General features: G+C 43.4%; 1 protein-coding gene across 1 annotated transcript in view; it reads right to left on the minus strand.

The window, feature by feature from the left end:
• The window catches only part of dscamb (Down syndrome cell adhesion molecule b), a 498,706-nt gene that overhangs the window by 78,794 nt on the left and 400,137 nt on the right, over window positions 1–19,775 (minus strand). Inside the window, 4 exon segments of the mRNA XM_034168081.1 lie at window positions 9,210–9,212; window positions 13,150–13,265; window positions 13,507–13,537; window positions 16,345–16,518. Of these exon segments, the coding sequence (XP_034023972.1) occupies window positions 9,210–9,212; window positions 13,150–13,265; window positions 13,507–13,537; window positions 16,345–16,518 (324 nt within the window).

Below are 19,775 nucleotides of genomic sequence, written 5' to 3' on the forward strand. Positions count from 1 at the left end.
TGTGGCCAATCAGTAAGACCGCCCTGATTTTCATACTCAGCTCCCAGAAAACCTGTCAGTTTGTTCAAAAGCCTGACAGCTCCGGTCTGATGTTCAAAGTTAACTTGAAGCAGAAACTAACAAAACATTTTCGTCCAGTTTGAGAGCACATTTCCCCCCAACATCTTCAGGAATAGATGGATTGTTTTGGAAAAATGTCTGTTAATTCTGATACCGACTGGTGAAAGTTTGTCATGAGAGCTACCATCTGAGGAAGTACACCTTCCTGCTGTGCCTTTGTCCTGAATGGAGTCTATGTGGGACGTTCCACTTCAGATCTAGGAGATGGTGGATTCCATGAACCGGCAAGTGTCCACAGTAGGCACAGTGTTGTTGAGGATGTGTGGGGACGGTGGGTTCTTCTTGAAGTCTACTATCATCTCTAGAGTCTAGTCTTGGGGAGCACACACCCCTGAGGAACGCCAGTGCTGATTGTTTGGTGCTGGATGTGATGCTCCCCGGCCTCACTGCTGTGTCCTGTCCATCAGGAAGTTGGAGAAACACCGACAGGTGGGAGCTGGCACAGAGAGGTTGGAGAGTTTTTTGTGGAGAATGTCGGAGATGATGGTGTTGAACGTCGAGCTGAAGTCAATGAACAGGATCCTCACATACGTCTCTGACAAGTGCAGGTGCTGCAGGATGTAATGCAGACCCATGTTGACTGCATTCTCAACTGACCTGTTTGCCCGGTAGGCAAATTGCAGGGGGTCCAGCAAGGGTCCTGTGATGTCTTTCAGGTGGCTCAACACCAGCTTTTCAAAAGATGACTACAGATGTCAGGGCAACGGACCTGTAGTCATTTAGTCCTGTCATGGAGGGTTTCTTTGGGACTGGGATAATAATGGAGCATTTGAAGGCAGGAAGGGACCACACACAGATCCAGAGAGCTGTTGAAGATTCTGATGAAGATGGGTGACAACTTTTTGCTTGCGAAAGTGCTGGCACACCTCCTCTTCATAGATCGCTAGTGCGGTGGTTTTCCAGATGGGGGGGGGGGGGTGGCTATGGGAGCAGAAAGTCTGTTTTGTTGGGGTGGGTGAGGGGTGTATTAAGCCCCTTTCACACCGGGGGTGCCCCGGTTGCTCCCAGTTGCGCAGTGCGTCATTATGACGACGCCACGTGGAAGCAATTCAGTGCCGAGACAATGCAGCTCGGCCCCACAACAGCGCGAGGGGCACAAAGGAGGAAGCAAGTCCAATGCCGAAATTTAAACCTGTTTAATTTTTTTGGCGTCCTGTGCTCAACGCAGAAAGGAAGTGGTTCCAGCGCAAGTTGGGCAAAGAGGCATAACTCGGGGCAAAGAGGCGTTACCCGGTGTGACTCTGAAACTATTTTATGACTCCTGCTGTGTTGTTCCATTGTTCCCGCAGTATAAATCATGCAGGATTGTTTTTATACCGTGTACTCAATGCAATAAAAACTACATGCTGAAAAAAAAAAGACCACTGAAAAACAATGCTGATTGCAGCGCAGCTCCTTCTCTGTGTGGAGCTGTCTGGTAAAGAGAGGCACTGTGAGGCAGCAGCAGCTTCTTCTCTCACAAATGTGTTTAAATAAAATCCATAAAAGTCCTGCTCACAGACTGATTGCCAGAAATATCCAGTAAAAAGTCCGGACATCTCTAGTCCACTCATGGACGTTCGTTCACCGCACGCACATGTGAGCAATTAAAATAAAATAAAGTCTGGCTGCACGCATAGTTCTTTGTTCTCTGCTCAAACTCTCACATCACAGTTAAAAAAAAGGACAAAAAAGGACATAAGTCCTGAGACAGGACATGTCAACATCAAGTAGAACTCCAGACATCTCCACATTTGCTTACGGACAGTTCGTTTGCGATAAAAGGAGGAAAGAGCTATAACAGAACTCAGATCGCAGCCCTGCAGCTCTGCACAAGAACAAATATAAAGCAGAAGAGAGTCAGAGTGCACAGTCTGTCTGCAGCCAAATTATGCACTCTGACTTCTCTGTGCAGAGAACCTGCAGCTGCGTTCTCACCTCCTCTCTGCCCCATGCTGCGCGCACCTGATGCAGGTATTCCTGCGTCGTCATGACACCACAGGAAAGCAACTGGGAGCAGCCCCAGTGTGAAAGGGGCCTTAGGGTCCCTTTCAGACCTGGCGTAAAACAGGTTCAGCTCCTCAGCCAGACGGGGGTTCACCGCAGGGTGGGAGGATGGTCTCCTGTAGTTTGTGGCATGCTGAACACCTCCCACCTGCTGCAGGATCGGTGGCTGAGAATTGCTTTTTCAGCCTATCAGGGTAGCTCCACTTAGCTATTCTGATCTCCTTTGTCAGTTTGTTTCTGGCCTACTTGTACTGGAGCCTGTTTCCAATTCTGTAGGCCACCTCCTTGGCTTGGCAGAGCTGCCTCAGTTTTCCAGTAATCCAAGGTTTGTTGTTGCTGTAGGATTTCGTAGAAGGATTTCGTCTGCAGACACGGATCCAACCTCAAAGAATCAACGAAAGACCAAGAGAAGAAGAGCTTGGCATAGAAATGCCACTGCTGCAACGACCCCAAAAGCTGGAGCGCTGCCACCAGTACCAAGTGAATTCTATACGAAAAGTTGGAAGAAAGCAGCAGCAACAAAGTCAGCCGTGGAAGAAAAGTGCCTCCAATGTTGGAGTTGGATGGCCAGACTTACAGCAATATTAGTCGGCATGCTGTATTTCTAGCTATCCTGTACCACTAGGTAGTACGCCCTGGACCTTAACCCATATCAGGGTCCAGTACGCAACAACTAAAACTTTCCAACAGACATGTTGGGGAGTTGAATCAAGAAACATCTACATGATATGGGACCAGAATTCTACAGAGAAATGGGCAAAGATGAAGAACCTAACCCAGCAGATGCTAAAGAATAAGTGGCTGCAATACTTGAACGACAGTGGGGAATTTCCAACCGTCACCACCAATTACAACCTGACCACCAGAGCAGACATCCTTCAAAACCTACAAGTGAGGGATCAAGAGATTATCGTGGCAACCATCTTACGGTTAAAACAAAGAGAGCGAAGAGAAGTAGGCTGCACTTGGATAAGACCTGAACCTGGCGAGCCAGCCTGGTATTGCTCATGGGGATACAGAGTACTGTTGGGCTATCGAGCAGGATATTGGGAAAAAGAAGCTGTTTTTCCAGCATTACCAAGACGATGTTTGCAATGATAATGCCTACCTGGAAACATTGGGGTAATTATAACCTCACTGTGACAACACCGCAGCAGAGTGCCGAAAGTGGATACTACATCTACAATAGTCCCTCCGCTGAACAACGCTACCGGCATGGGAGCAGGGATACCATATTCCAAACCAACCGCCATCTCACCAGCAGCATCGGTGAGGTCCACAAAGATATCACCAACACAGGGGAAAACCAAACCACTCCCTACATCGCCAACACAAGATACCCAGCAAGTATTAGAACCAAAAGTTACAAGTATTGATAATGCGGCTAAAAAAAGATGGACGAAGATTCATGATTATTGTGTAAAAGAAAAAAGTAGCAAAATTAGATAGATGTTATTGGAATCGACCTATTGGATGTAAATCTCAAAATTACATGGTGTGCACCAGTCATCGATTTGATAAATAGGATTACTTGGAAACAGAAACAGGAGGCAAAACATGATGAATGGCTTAACAACACTTTTCCGTGGATCTGGAGCGTTCCACTGATACATTTTGAGGGGAATTTTCCGAAGGGATACACGTGGACTGGGCATAGTTTGCGGGGTCCACATAAAGCAAAATTCTATGTGCAAAAACTACCAAAGCCTGATGAGCTAAGGTCAGTACCTCAGGAAGATTTTAGCAAAATTGATCAATGCGTGGTGAATAAAATCTATGGAAGCTTACATGAGACAGAATACCATAATAATTTGGCTGAAGGTTCTGGTAAATCCCCCCGATGTCCATAAACCAAATTAAGACAGGGAATTGGCTAAGATGGGTATAACTGTACACAGTTGTTACAGATTCTAACCATTAAGGGGACCCTTCAAGCATGGCAGGAAGGAGTTAGGCGTAGTAAGGACGTCACCTGGTGGGGAATGGAGAATATGAAGTTGAAGATTGGGTATTCCCCTGTTTGGATCAAAGTAATAATTATTGGGTTAAATATCAATACATCGCCACGGTCTACTCCAGAGACAGAGCTACCTGGTCCAGTGTACTGGAGACCAAACCCTTATGTTACGCCACAGCCCTGGAAAATGATTTGTAATAGACGTAATACCACATGCACGATAAGCCTTGCCCGCCAAAATTGTAGAAATGTTCCTGGCTGGGAAGAATATTGTGATGCTTACTATGATGGTGAGTATGACACTTACGGCCATCAAACAGTTTGGGAGAAGAACAGTGCTGGCGTATGGATAAGAGCTTTTCCACCCATACGTTGGATGTGCCAAGGCTGTCCTGGGACATGGAATGTCGAAAAGGAAGCAGGTCCTAGGCCACATAGTGCCATTTGTTGGTGATGCTTTGATAATGCTTGAGGAAGGATACGCCTTCAAGAAAAGTCTATGGAAGGACAAGAAATTGTCGGTTACGATGGTTGGGACCCAATCGGATTTACAATAATGGTACGTGGTTTCGCAGCCACCCTGCGCTTGTGTGGGAGGAGCACACAACGCAGTGATATGGAGCCCCTCCTCCGTTAGGGGAGGAGTGATGAAGCCTACAAAGGCCCGATGCCGAGACACGCCCTGTTCATTCTGACTTGGGGAGTGAAGGAAGAAGAAGCATCTACATAACAGCGTACAAACTTAAGGAGATAAGTAAAAGAATAAGAGAGCACAATGTACAACAATACTGGCGTAAATGACACCATCTTCAAAGTGAGTAGAGTGGAGTTTATTGCACTACTGTTAATATGGCTGCTATACTGCTGTGTCGGCCGTTGGGACTTACAACAACCACTGCGAATAGTAACGCTACTACATGGATGTGTCAGATTGGCGATCATCAATCTGCACTATGGTCAAAGTGACCTAGGGTTGTCTTTATTCATCACTCACGTCCTCGGTCGCTTACTCTCCAGTTTGACTGTTGGGGAATATGGCAGTACACATCAATTACAATTTGGATGGTGATAGATATGACAGCAATCTTTTACGCCCCGGCAGTGATAGCTGACATTGTGTGCGAAGCTGTGATGGCCTTGACCCTGTTGGCGTACATAGCTACATTAACTGGAGCCGTACAACGTAAGAAACCTTGGCTCTACAAACTTGGACTTATCATAATTTGGGCCTTAGGATGGGGAATGTTATCAGCTTTATACTGGCTGTCCATGGTTAGTCAACTACTCCTGCTATATGGTTTACGACCTATGATGCTTGCTTCCCGCGTACGGCTCCTTCAGCTACAGCGGGAATGGCAACGTCACCACAGTCCCACTCTCCTACGGTGATCATGAGGCATCTCTGCGTACATCTGAGTAATCCAGATGAACACTTTTGCTTGCTTGCAATATAATAGTTAAAAGACTAATGTTTCCTCTTACACTATAGGGGGATATAAGATGTATTCATTGTCAAGCCACCCTGGAACAAGCGCTCTACTTCTGGGAGATAACACCGACTCTGTGGTGCCCGACGTGTTATGGCAACAACTTCCCTGTTCAAGTGGCACGGGGAATAGTGGGACGGAAGGATACTTCTTTTCTGCCCCAGGTACCAACAGAAGCATACTTAAAAATTGAGATCGAAGCAGACATGATCTGGCATTCTCTCTTGATTGATCAAATACGAGCTGACACTATAGTGTCTCCAGAGGGATATATGTATTGCCCGTGTTTACCAAAATGTGGAGGTATCCTATGGGAATAAGATTCTCCACAGCTCATCTTGCCGATGGCCGGATCGTGGCCATTGGTCCTTCATTACCACCAGTTCCACGTTCATCTCCACAGCGCAATGCGGAGGTTGGGGTGCAAACCGAGGACATGAACTGGTGTTTGGAGGCCCTCACGCAGGTCTTCCTGGATGAACACATTCAACAGCCCGAGCCTGAGGATATTCTCGCTGAAGCTTCACCTCAAACGAAGGATACATCACCGCGGCCATCTACACCAGTTACATCGTCTTATACACCCGTCACCCCCACTTCACCATGCACACCATCGTTCCCTGATGGATTATCATCTCAGGAAAATGAGGTAAATCCGTCTCCATTGGGATTACCATCACAATCACCACTACTGGACGAGCAGCCTTCTGACGGCGACGGCAATCTACAGGTGGGCGGAGAGGAGTACGTGGTGCTGGATGAGTGTCGTTCAACTCCAGCTCCTCCTGTTCTGTCTCCAATGGTGGATGAAAAAGAAGTGCTCACCCTTCATCCTGTCGACGACGACGAGGATGTTTTTATGGAAGTATAGAGAGATCGGCGGAGCTTCAAGTCATGGAGGGGGTGTCAGGAAAGATGACTTTAAGCTTGCTTTCAGCTTGTTTTCATCTTGGAATATAATACGAGCCATGGAATTAATATACATGCTGTTGGATTAAAATGCACAGTTTTTGGTACCTTCCAGGAGTAAGTGAGGTCGTACCGGACTTTTCCATTGCAAATGGGGAGGCCCACGGAATGAACTCGGTGGTGAAGACGATGGAATATGTCTAAGAATTATTCTAACATGACAAGTATGATCAAATGAAGTATTAATGTGTTAAAATTAAGAGTTGATTAGAAAATGTATTTTACGAATAAGTGAAATTAATGATTATATGAGTTGTTTTTCATAAAGAGTGCAGAGTCAGAGAAAAAGAGGAAGTGAAGAAGCTGTCACAAGCAGGGCAAGAAAAGCTGATGTTAAACAACTGATCAAATGATTAAGATGTTGGTAAAATATGAAATGAATAATAAGGAATGAGAATGTTTGTATATGATCATATGAATTGTTTTTATGTAAAAGAGAGTTGTAATGAAATGATTGAATATGATTGATGTGATTTTGAAGAAATGATTTAAAAGAATGAATTCTCAGAAAAGCTGAAGTGTTAACAGAAAAAAGGAACTTGAGAAATAAGTTACTGGTAGGGGCTTGCGGGGATTTCCAGTAAAGCGGAAGGAGAAGGGAGGAGGTTTTGAGTCAACAGTGTCCCCATGGTAAGCAAGATCATCTGAGGACGACTGGAGTCAAGAACATATATAACCTGTTGAAATACCAGTAAATGGGGTTATTCTTCCAGGGAGAGGTGCTGTTGACACTACTCCCCTGCTACGAGGAAATCACAAGACTTGACCATCTTGTGAGCATCAATTGGAATCGTGGAGTGAGAGGATTGGAGCCATAAAAGATCATTTGAGAGAGATTTCAACTCCTACTCAGGCCGTCCAGTCACGGAGTAGCAGAACAATGGAGAATAACCACTGGCCTTAAGTCTGAGTGGGGAATGTTCAACGATTTCTCTCTCAAGGAACATCACCGCATACCAGAATGGATTAGATCAACTTTTGGTTGATTGAAGACGAAATAAATTCTTATGTGGATTAACTTCCTGAAGGATTACAACATCACACAAGGATCGTGGTCAGCTAACGACTGATAGCTGATGAAGAGGAAATCAAGTTCATCGAGCTGGGGACCCTAACCTCAAAAACCTTCTTCCCTCACTCCTAGAAAAAATTGTTAAGAAGTCAATCCAGTCTCAGTCAAAGTAAGATCAGTCAGAATTATTGAATTAAAAACAAAAATCTCTGCCAATCATTATTCTAATTATACTTGAATTACTGTTGTGAAATTATCACTATATAATCTATGTTGATTATGTTATTGGCACTTGCAAAACCTGCAATAAATTTCCAAGCATGCAGTTAAAGTGTTAAGGCTTGGACATTGGATTATTGATGCTTCTTAAGGTGTAAAAGTTAAAGTTTATTGGGTGTACAACATCAAAAAGGCTCTAAAAGGTTAGTCTGGTTTTTTAATGAAAATAACACATCCTGGGGACTCGCTGTACGAGTCACTAAATTCAGAATCTAGCAACATTCCAAGAGCCCTGATCCATAAGAGGAGAGCTGCCGTTAACGGGCGTGGCCGGTTCGTATCCTGGTTCCTGAGAAGGCTATTCGACCGGGGTGCGAGATCAGCTTCAGCGGGTGGACGTCCGGATGGAGGCAGTGAGCAGTTAGACGAATCTCCTTGCCACCAGCTTGAACAGCCTTTGTGCAGCCCTGCCGGGTAATACCCGTGGAGACACGAAGGTCAGACCCCAGAGACGGAGAGCTGGTTTTTACACAAACACACTCATCGGAGGGTGAGCGTGTGCCGTGTATCTAAAAAGCGGGATCTGACAATATATATATATGGAATAATTTACACAGTAAATTTTGCTGAGTAAAATATACTCTGCCAGGATAACATTTGGTCCCAGTCCAAATAGAGTAAAGTACACTCTAATATAGAGTGAAATCAGCTCTACCGCCTTGTCAAATCAAGTGCTTCTACTCCAATAAGTGTTGATTTAGCACTGTGCTAGAGTTGATTTACACTGTGATAGAGTATATTTAACTGTATTTGGACTGGGACCAAGTGTTATCCCAAGCAGAGTAAATTTTACTCTGCAAAATTTACTGTGTTAGAATGGCTGTTCTGAGGAATTGGTTATGATCCACCTATGGTTACTATTAACCGCTGATATGAAGTCATACATTGCCTTTCTATTGGTCACATGACCATTGATGTTGGTGACCTTGAGGTCAAACTCAAGAGCATAACTGTTTAACTAAAATAGTTTGGAGCCTGTATTGCCTAAATATGGTGAAAGGTTCCGTGTTAGTTAAGGATAATGGATTAATTTTGGACAGAACTGATTAAATGTCAAGTCACACAGAACAATATATTATGGCATCACTGAACACCAAACAATTAATTTAAATGACTCTAAATCATCAGTGGTGTCAAAAGTACACACATTTGTTACTTATGTAGAAGTATAGATACTGCAGTTTAAAAACACTCTGGTAAAAGTTGAAGTATCAACTTGACCTCTTTACTCAAGTAAAAGTGAAAAGTATGTGCTCCAAAACCTACTTAAAGAATAAAAGTATAAAGTAACCTTAAAAAAAGGGGGTAGATGCCACTATATGAATTGAAAGCTTAATTTAAAAACTGATTCATTCTACATGTGGCCCAAGACCTAAAACCCAACGTTATCCCCCAACACCACCTGCACGCAAATGTTTCAATTCTAGAAGCTCTGAAATGCAATCTGGGACTATTCCAGACAATAAACTGCAGTGAGTGCAGCATCCATTTAGTGAAGGAAAAAACAAACAAAAAACCCCCACAACTTTCCTTACTCAAATTCATTCCAGTAGTATTCTGCTCTTACTAGGATGCAGCAGTTTTCTAGTTTGGCAGATAGTTCTGGAGAAAATCACTGAAGAAATTAACACATTGAAAATATGGTTTGACCGAAACAAACTGTCATTAAATAAGACAGGGATGAAGTGGAGGTGTAAGAGTCACTAGGTGTTCACAGGAAACATTTATTTATGTATGTATGTATTTATTTATGTATGTTCATTGTTAGTTGCTTTTATATTTTCTGTTGTGTTTCTATTCAGGTTCTTTTTTGCCTCTTTCTCTAAAATTGTATATAATAATCATTAGATTATTAATATATAAAGAAAAATAAATTTAAGAAATATTACAATTTGAAAACAAATGCACCCGAACGTGATGAGCTGCAGTTGCTTAATGCTAAGTTTTAACATTGAAAATGCCATAGACATGCTAACGCGTTAGCATCGCTCCCGTTTTTAAGTTATAAAATACATCTATCAGCTGTTTCAGAAGACCATAACAGGTCGGTTTAACATAGAAAAGGTAAATAATACTCACAGAAGTATGCTCTTTAGGGTTTTACCGGGGGAAATTAAGCGAAAGAAAGAAAGAATAAACGAAGCAATAGGTCGAAGCATTGCTTCAATCTGCGAACCACTGCTTCGATTGGTTCACGGTTCAAAGCAAAGCCGCGCTGCAGAAAAGTTGATTACAGGCGCACATGACGTGAAATATATATATATAAACATTAAACTGAAGCCAAGAGTAACGAGGCTGTTTGTTTTAAAAATGTAAGGAATAGAAAGTACAGATACTTGTGTGAAAATGTAATGAGTAGAAGTCAGAAGTAGGCAGAAAAATAAGTAATGGAGTAAAGTATAGATACCTAAAAAGTGTACTTAAGTACAGTAACGAAGTATTTGTACTTCGTTACTTGACACCTCTGTAAATCATACAAGTAAAGTTCAAGTATTACATCCTCTAATTGCTCCTTCTTGTACTGTTATTATTGTTGTTGTTATTTGCCTCCCATCTCTCTGCATCTGTCTCTCTTTCTCCCTAAACCCAACCAATCATGGCTGATGGCCTCACCACAGAGTCTTGTTCTGATGTAGGTTTCTTCTTGTAAGAAAAGAGTTTTCTTTCTCAACTTAGTGACCTGGTGCTCACTCTTTATGACATATCAGGTCTCTACAAAGCATATAGTATGTTCTGTATGTTATGTGCTTGAGGATGATGTATTTTGTGATTTGGCAATATATGAATACATTTGATTTCATTTGAAACCCTAAAACACATTTAATTTGGTATATGTGGCTATACGATGTCTGTTAGAAAACTATTCAACCTTTTTATTTTTTAAAAAAACTATATGGATTTGAATCATGTGCGCTTGCGTCAGCCAAGCTTGAACCTTCGTGCGCATGCGTGAGTGTTTTCACGCCTGTCAGTTGCGTCATTCGCCTGTGGGCAGGCTTTGAGTGAGCACTGGTCCACCCCCCTCGTCGGATTTTCATTGTCAGGAAAATGGCTGAGCGATTGGAGCAGCGCTGAATCAAATTTTTCCAGAAACTGTGAGAGACAGCCAGGTGGAAACCATTCGGAAGATTCAGACGGCTTTCGGTGGCTTTTCAGTCGAGTGAGTATCCGAGACACTGTGTAACAGCTGGGCATGTCACAACTTGTCCTGTGAGACTTCCAACACGGACATGCTTTTTGTTGTGCACCATTGCGGCTCCGTCCCGACGCGCAAATTCCTCTGCACGTCTTTCATTACAAAATCTCAGTAACAGTGGAATGTGCCGCGAAAGTGCTGATGTCCAACTCTTCTGCAATTTCTCTGCTAGTCAGACCACGTCCCGGATTAACACAGCCTTCACTTTGGAAATGATCTGGTCATTTCAGCCTGTCGATGGCCGCTCGGAGCGCGGCGCGCCCTCCGCCGCTGTGGGCCATTTTTAATCCGGTTGTAATGCTCCTTAATCTGTGTGACGCCGAGAGTATCCTCACTGAAAGCCGTCTGAATCTTCCGAATGGTTTCTACCTGGCTGTCTCTCACAGTTTCTGGAAAAATTTGATTCAGCACTGCTCCAATCGCTCAGCCATTTCCCTGACAATGAAAATCCGATGAGGGGGGAGGACCAGTGCTCACACAAAGCCTGCCCACAGGCGAATGACGCAACCGACAGGCGTGAAAAAACTCACGCATGCGCATGAAGGTTCAAGCTTGGCTGATGCAAGCGCACATGATTCAAATCCATATAGTTTTTAAAAAAAATAAAAAGGTCGGATAGTTTTCTAACAGACCTCGTATAAATATTCAACAAGAAAAACCTAAAAAGAAAAAAAAACTTTTAAAAAGTATTATTGTTAGTAACACATGACATGGAGCAGCAGCAATGTTAGTAATAAAGAAAATAAATGTTGAGCACTGACGGTGGTGGGACTCACTGGTTCCAGGCCTGGCATCGGACACGTCCACCAGTGGTCCCGTGGCCTGGGACAGGGACTGGTAGTGGACTGTGTGGGTCACCGTGGCGGACTTCTGCTTATTAGTCTCGCCAAAGTCATTGTCTGTCAACAGCACAGTGGACCTGTCATCTAGGAAACAGGATGCAAGGAAGTGGATTCTGTCAGATATACACTCAACAAAAATATAAATGCAACACTTTTGGTTTTGCTCCCATTTTGTATGAGATGGACTCAAAGATCTAAAACTTTTTCCACATACACAATATCACCATTTCTCTCAAATATTGTTCACAAACCAGTCTAAATCTGTGATAGTGAGCACCTCTCCTTTGCTGAGATAATCCATCCCACCTCACAGGTGTGCCATACCAAGATGCTGATTAGACACCATGATTAGTGCACATGTGTGCCTTAGACTGGCCACAATAAAAGGCCACTCTGAAAGGTGCAGTTTTATCACACAGCACAATGCCACAGATGTCGCAAGATTTGAGGGAGCGTGCAATTGGCATGCTGACAGCAGGAATGTCAACCAGAGCTGTTGCTCGTGTATTGAATGTTCATTTCTCTACCATAAGCCGTCTCCAAAGTCGTTTCAGAGAATTTGGCAGTACATCCAACCAGCCTCACAACCGTAGACCACGTGTAACCGCACCAGCCCAGGACCTCCACATCCAGCATGTTCACCTCCAAGATCGTCTGAGACCAGCCACTTGGACAGCTGCTGAAACAATCGGTTTGCATAACCAAAGAATTTCTGCACAAACTGTCAGAAACCGTCTCAGGGAAGCTCATCTGCATGCTCGTCGTCCTCATCGGGGTCTCGACCTGACTCCAGTTCGTCGTCGTAACCGACTTGAGTGGGCAAATGCTCACATTCACTGGCGTTTGGCACGTTGGAGAGGTGTTCTCTTCACGGATGATGCGAAGGAGATGTGTTGCACTGCATGAGGCAAATGGTGGTCACACCAGATACTGACTGGTATCCCCCCCCCCAATAAAACAAAACTGCACCTTTCAGAGTGGCCTTTTATTGTGGACAGTCTAAGGCACACCTGTGCACTAATCATGGTGTCTAATCAGCATCTTGATATAGCACACCTGTGAGGTGGGATGGATTATCTCAGCAAAGGAGAAGTGCTCACTATCACAGATTTCGACTGGTTTGTGAACAATATTTGAGGGAAATGGTGATATTGTGTATGTGGAAAAAGTTTTAGATCTTTGAGTTCATCTCATACAAAATGGGAGCAAAACCAAAAGTGTTGCATTTATACTTTTGTTGAGTATAATTATAGTGCATGTGGAGCCTGAATCAGCGGCCCGCCTCGCCTCAGGTGTCTTACCAATTGTCTCCATTGTGTCCCTCTCCTCAATGAGGAGCTGAGCTCTGGGGATGTCGATGTGCATTCTTAACGTCTGCTGCTGCTTGTTGGCTGCGTCTGGAGTCCGAGTGTTCTTACTGAGGAGATTAATGGGAAAAATTCCTGACTCTTCCTCTGCCCGAGTTTGCATTATATTGCAGCAAATTCAATTCCATTTAAGATGATAAGTAGCTTTAAGAAGGCAGCAGGGATGGCATATTCTCTGTGTGATGTATGTGATTTTTAGTGATAGGAAGTGTAACTCAGAGTGACATTGTGATTTATGTTCACTGCTTACCAGAAAGCAGAGAGAAATAAATTAAAATTAAGCATACGTACCTCATCAGCATTTCTGCCAGACTTTTGGCATCTGTGAAGTCAGCATAGAGGCAGTTAATACATAATGGTACTGTCCTAGATGATAAGCTACTACAGTACAAATACTTTGCAATCAATGACATTTCCTCTTATGAAAAGAGAAACAAAATCATGTGTGAGTGAGTGAGGGGACAGACAAAAAACAAAAACAGACATTGGCACAGCAACAGAAATTTCCACCAGAAAGCTTCTATATTAACAATCACAATTTTAGATAATTAAAGATACAGTGTGTAGGATTTAGCAACATCTAGTGGTGAGATTATAGATTGCATTATGGTGTTTGCGGTCACGATTTTGTTTCAATTATTTTATCTTCTTTTATTTTATTTATTTGTTTCCTTGGCAGCTATGATTCATGCTCCCCTGCCTTCTCTTGTGAAAAGCAATATGTATAATCCTCCATTTCACAAAAAGTGAGGGTTCTCATTTTATACACTGTCTCCCAGTTGCCTGCACAGGCACCCGGGAGACAGTGTATAGGGAAACAGTCACTGATTCCTCTTTTTTTTTTTTTCTGCAAAATACACATGGTGTACTGTGTCAATATGGTGGTGAAACATGGCAGTGCAGCACCATGGTACAACATGATGGTGCAGCATAATGGTGCAACATGGCAGTGTAACATGATGGTGCAACATGGCAGTGTAAGATGATGCTGCAGTGTAGCAGTGCAGCATAATGGTGCAACATGACAGTGTAAGATGGCGCTGTAACATGATGGTGCAACATGGCAGTGCAGCATTATTGTGCAACATGACAGTGTAAGAAGGCGGTGTAACATGATGGTGCAACATGGTAGTGCAGCATGATGGTGCAACGTGGCGGTGCAACATGATGGTGCAACATGACATTGTAAGATGACAGTGCAACATGATGGTGCAACATGACATTGTAAGATGGCAGTGCAACATGGCGGTGTAACATGATGGTGTAACATGGCAGTGCAACATGATGATGCAGTATGGCGGTGTAAGGGCCCTGTCCCACTGGGGAGAGGATTAATTACGCATGAATTGAGTATACAAATTGCGGGTGTTCGTTGTCGTCCGCAACAAAAATGGCCAAAAATGACAAACGTCCCAGTATGAATTACGAATATATTAATAATATATAGCGAATATATATAACAATCACGGTTATATAATGCATGTAGTGAGGAAACTGATCCTGTCATGCTTTGGCCCTGGACTGGCCCAGAATCTGCTTTTGTCCCCCAGTCTCCGTCCATTTCCCTGTCTTGGTCCTTCTGTTCGGCTCTGAGTGTTTATTTTCTGTTTCTTACACTTTAGTCTTGGTTTTATGATTTGTTACACTTCACCCACATTAAGTTTGGTTCTAGTTTAGTTTCTGTTTCTTATATAGTCATTCTGTGTTATCAAGTTAGGTTTTGAGAATTATGTCACACGTCAGCCACTTATTGAGTTCCGTTCTAGTTTAGTCTTTCTCATTTTCTGGTTATTCAGTCACTCTGTTTTGAGCAGATTAGTCCCTCAGGTTTTTCTGTACACTCCTGCCACATGTTGACACAGATCCGACATATTGAGATTATCACAGCAGTATTACGGGTGTATTATGAATGCATCTCGCACATGTTGCGCGTGCACGGCATCTGCATTGCGGTCATAAAATAAGCGCACTCGGGCCGTCGGCATCACTATTCACACCAACAATACAGCCTCTGGAGCAAGTGCTGGACTTGGACAAGTTGATCACAGAGTTATTGTTCATGTTGTCATGTGAGGGTTAACTGTTAACGAGTTTGGGGAGTGGGAGGGGGGAAGCTGCTCGGGGTGTGAGATGGCTTTTTTTTTTTTTTTTTTGAGAGTGTCACAGAAAAGAGACTTCAGCGTGAGTTGTGGCTAAACAGCAACTCTTCCTTTTGTTGGTGTTAAATAAAAGTCCTGGAGGAGACCCAATTGCAGCGCAGCAGCTACGTCTTTGTGGATCTACACAACCGGACCGGCACTGACTGGCAGGTATGTCTCTTTCGGCCACATATAGTACTTTGGGTTTACATGACGTGTTTGTTATGTATTCACAGATTGTCCGCAAATCAGCTGCAAAGCAGATGTAATAAAAACGCTTTATTCGTGGCCAGTCTGTATGCATTCGCTACAACATATTTGAGTTTGTGATGTGGACATGATGGGCACGCAATATATGTTTTACACACTGTCCCAGTCCGCTGCCAAGCCACAAATCCCCGTCAGTTGCGGATATCAGCGGTTAACGGCAGATATACAGCGCATAAAGTGAGTATGTATTGTGTATGAATTGAGTATATATGGAGTATGTAAGGCGGATGTCATCTGCATCCAGATTTTTGAGCTACTTAAAAATCCTGGCTGCGGACATGCGTGCCTCTGAGGATGATCACGGGCGTGTTCGGATGACGGCCGGCTCATACAGGCATGTTACACGGATATTGCGGATGTTTGGTGAATATGGGCCAATTTTGTGCGCAATCCATACGCAAATCCTCCTAAACACCAGTGGGTCAGGGCCCTAAGATGACAGTGTAACATGCTGGTGCAAAATGCCAGTGCAACATAATAGTGCAACATGGTGGTGTCCATGAGGGAGCCCGTTCCCATGCAAGTCTGAAGGGCCTACTTTAAACTTGTGAAAAACCTTTCCGATATTTATACACTAATGAAGAGATGGTTATTAATGCTATATTCCATTTCTGCTAACAAATGCCCCTAAATCCTACACACCATAGCGTTAACTCAGACAGTGATACTTCATTTTCCTTTAGGTCAAATTTGCATTCTATCAGACAATAATGTGATTCACCTCTGAGTCTCTTAAGTTTCTGCTCCCTCCTCCTCCTCTTCAGCACCATAAGCATGATGAAGACCAGTACAGCGACCACCAAAACAGACGTGATGGTCACCACCATCTTCAGACCACCGCTGCCTGACATGTTGTCTGAGATGGGATCTCCTGTCTGTAATGGCGGGATGGTACCTGGGCAAGCAAGAAAATAAAAAAATACACATACATTCAGACTTCAACTCATCATAAACCTCGCCTGTAATTAAAGTGTGGCAATTCCTTTCATGTAGACATCCTCTCTTGTAGTTTTGAGTGTTGTATTTTATAGAGTTAAATTCATCTGATTGGATGCCTCACTATTAACCAATTTGCTCTAAAGTGCTCAGAGCACAGTGACACCAAACCCACATTTCAAAATACTAGGCATGTAGTGGTCACATGGACTTTTAAACAATCAAATTCTCTAACAACAAAAAATGAAATATCTGAACTCATGTTCTCAGTGTTGGAAATAAAACACACTAACAGGTATATTTCAACCTGCACTACATGTAATGTCAACAACACCTGCTTCTAATTTCCATCATGTATGTCATAAAATTATTGTGCAGCTGTGCCACTTTTTGTATGCTTGACACTGTTAGATTTTAGAAATGAAGCAAGGTAGGTCATGATTAGTGCCTGTAAAAATATTATGGTGATTTTATTCTTTATTAGTTACATTTTCTTTTTCTTATGCTAGCTTATCTTTCTATTGTGACCTGAATAAAACCACTGTGCCTTTGCATGTTAAAAAGTGCTGATAAACCACTATTGAGACGGGATGTGAAAACATGTTTTTCTATTTTTCTGATGATTCGTGTAACTGAGACAAGGCCATATTTGTTTGTCTTACTGGGCAATCAGGAGACAAGGTCAAGTTGTTTTTCTCATTGAGGCAGGGGTGACATGTGCAGCTCAATCGGGGTGGGGGGGTGTATGATATTTCCTTTTTAGGTCTTGATCAGTGCTGGGATACAAGAAGAAACAAGACTGCACTGCGCGCAGGACAGGAAGTGGACCAATTAAGAAAGAATACAACATCTTAGCATAGTGACACAATGTTTAGACAGAAACTCAGATAGTATATGGGTTCAGGGAGAGGTAGACAGGGTTCCTGCCCAGATCCTGATTGCTAGGGCAAACTAAGCGTGAACCCAGAGACTCTCTGTTATTGTTACTTTGGCTCATTTTCTGTATTAAAGGCGAGGTCAGTCTGAAAACTGGACTGAGTCCTGGTCATCTTTCCCTCTCTCATCAACAGACGCACAGGGTGTGACTGAGGTAAACTGTTAAACAATTCCATGTTGATGTTTTGGGTCTACAGTTGTGATACTGTAGTAAAAAGGTCCGCTCCAACATACCTGCCTAAAAGACTGCTTGGGAACACCAGAAACTTAACCAGATTTTAATCAGACTGTCCTTGTTATGTCCTTCTAAATTGGACATGTACAAGATGATTGCATTTATTGTGTATAAGTCACTGTGTTCACAAATTTGAGGGGATGGACATCCATCCATCTGTCTGTCCGTCCGTCCGTCCGACCGATCTAATCACTGTGTATTACAGGGTACATTACGGGGTTTTTCTAAAGCCTAAAAACATACAGTTTTCAGCAGAAGCTTTACATTTCTAACTTTACTCCCTGCAGCAACAAAGAGGAAGAGAGCTGTTCACTGCAGCTCTCACCACTTGAGTCTCCCATTTAAAGTGTACGAGGTCTGTTAGAAAAGTATCCGACCTTTTTATTTTTTGCAAAAACCTGATGGATTTGAATCACGTGTGCTTGCATGAGCCAACCTTGAACCTTCGTGCGCATGCGTGAATTTTTTCACGCCTGTTGATTGCGTCATTTGCTGGTAAGCAGTCTTTGTGTGAGGATGGGTGTAGTCTCTCATCCGATTTTCTTTGCAAGGAAATGGCGGAACGACTGGAGCAGCGCGACTGCATCAAATTTGGCAGAAACTGGGCGACAGCCAGGTGGAAACCATTCGGATTATTCAGACAATTTCTCGGATAGTCACACGACTGAAAAGCCACCGAAAGCCGTCTGAATCTTCCGAATGGTGGAAGAGGTGGGCATGTCACAACATGTCCTGTGAGACTTCAACACGAAGGCGCTTTTGCTCCGCCATCAGCTTTGTGCCGAAGCCATCGGCATGAATTTCGCTGCAACTCTTTTCATGGCCAAATCTTCTGTCACAGTGGAATGTGCCAAAAAAGTGCTGATGTCCACCTCTTCCGCAATTTCTCGGACAGTCACACGACGGTCCCACATCACCACAGCATTCACTTTGGAAATGATCTGGTTGTTTCAGCGTGTTGATGGCCGACCGGAGCGTGGCTCGCTCCCCACCGTTGTGCAGCCGTCTTTAAACTGGTTGTACCACTCCTTAATCTGTGTGATGCCCATAGGATCGCCACCAAAAGCCGTTTGAATAATCCGAATGGTTTCCACCTGGCTGTCGCCCAGTTTCTGGCAAAATTTGATACAGTCGCGCTGCTCCAGTGGTTCCACCATTTCTTTGCAAAGAAAATCGGACGAGACTACACCCATCCTCACACAAAGACTGCTTACTAGCAAATGACGCAATCGACAGGCGTGAAAAAATTCATGCATGCGCATGAAGGTTCAAGGTTGGCTCATGCAAGCACACATGATTCAAATCCATCAGGTTTTTGCAAAAAATAAAAAGGTCAGATACTTTTCTAACAGACCTCGTACTTCCAGAAGGTCTCAGACCTAGCGGGTCCAGGCTTTGGGAGAGTGGCAAACTGGGTTTCTTTAATTTTAGAGGAAAGTAAGGTTTATTTACTTTGAAATAACTGCAACTGTGCCCCTTTGAAAGTCATTATTATAGAACAAGAACACACCTGAAGGTGAAAATGTTTTGATGACACCTTTGCAGTTTGCATTAAAGTAGTTATTTATTTTTGACAACAGGTGAAAAGCCTGTACCGGATGAAGCTGAGCATCATTTTGTGCTCTCAGGACAATATTCAGCAGCTGAGCTACAGAACTGCTCTCAGCTGACAGAAACACCCACATAAGCGTGCATCTGCCCACGCAGACACACATCCACTCATTCAGAGTGCTCTGTGACAGGCAACGCACTAAAACCCATCAAAGGAAATTAATGAATGGCCTCAACTACATGACAGAGCTCTCACCACCTCTACGCTTCTCTGCAGCTTATGCAGTTCATTTGTATTTGACTGACACAATATGTGGGCTGAAATAAAAACAGCTACAACAATGCCTGTGGCCAATCAGAAGACCGCCCTGATTTTCATACTCAGCTCACAGAAAACCTGTCAGTTTGTTCAAAGCCTGACAGCTCCGGTCTGATGTTCAAGTTAACTTGAAGCAGAAACTAACAAAACATTTTCAGTCCATTTTGAAGCACAT

The sequence above is a fragment of the Thalassophryne amazonica genome, chromosome 4 (assembly GCF_902500255.1).
Source record: "Thalassophryne amazonica chromosome 4, fThaAma1.1, whole genome shotgun sequence".
NCBI classification, from domain to species: Eukaryota; Metazoa; Chordata; class Actinopteri; order Batrachoidiformes; family Batrachoididae; genus Thalassophryne; species Thalassophryne amazonica.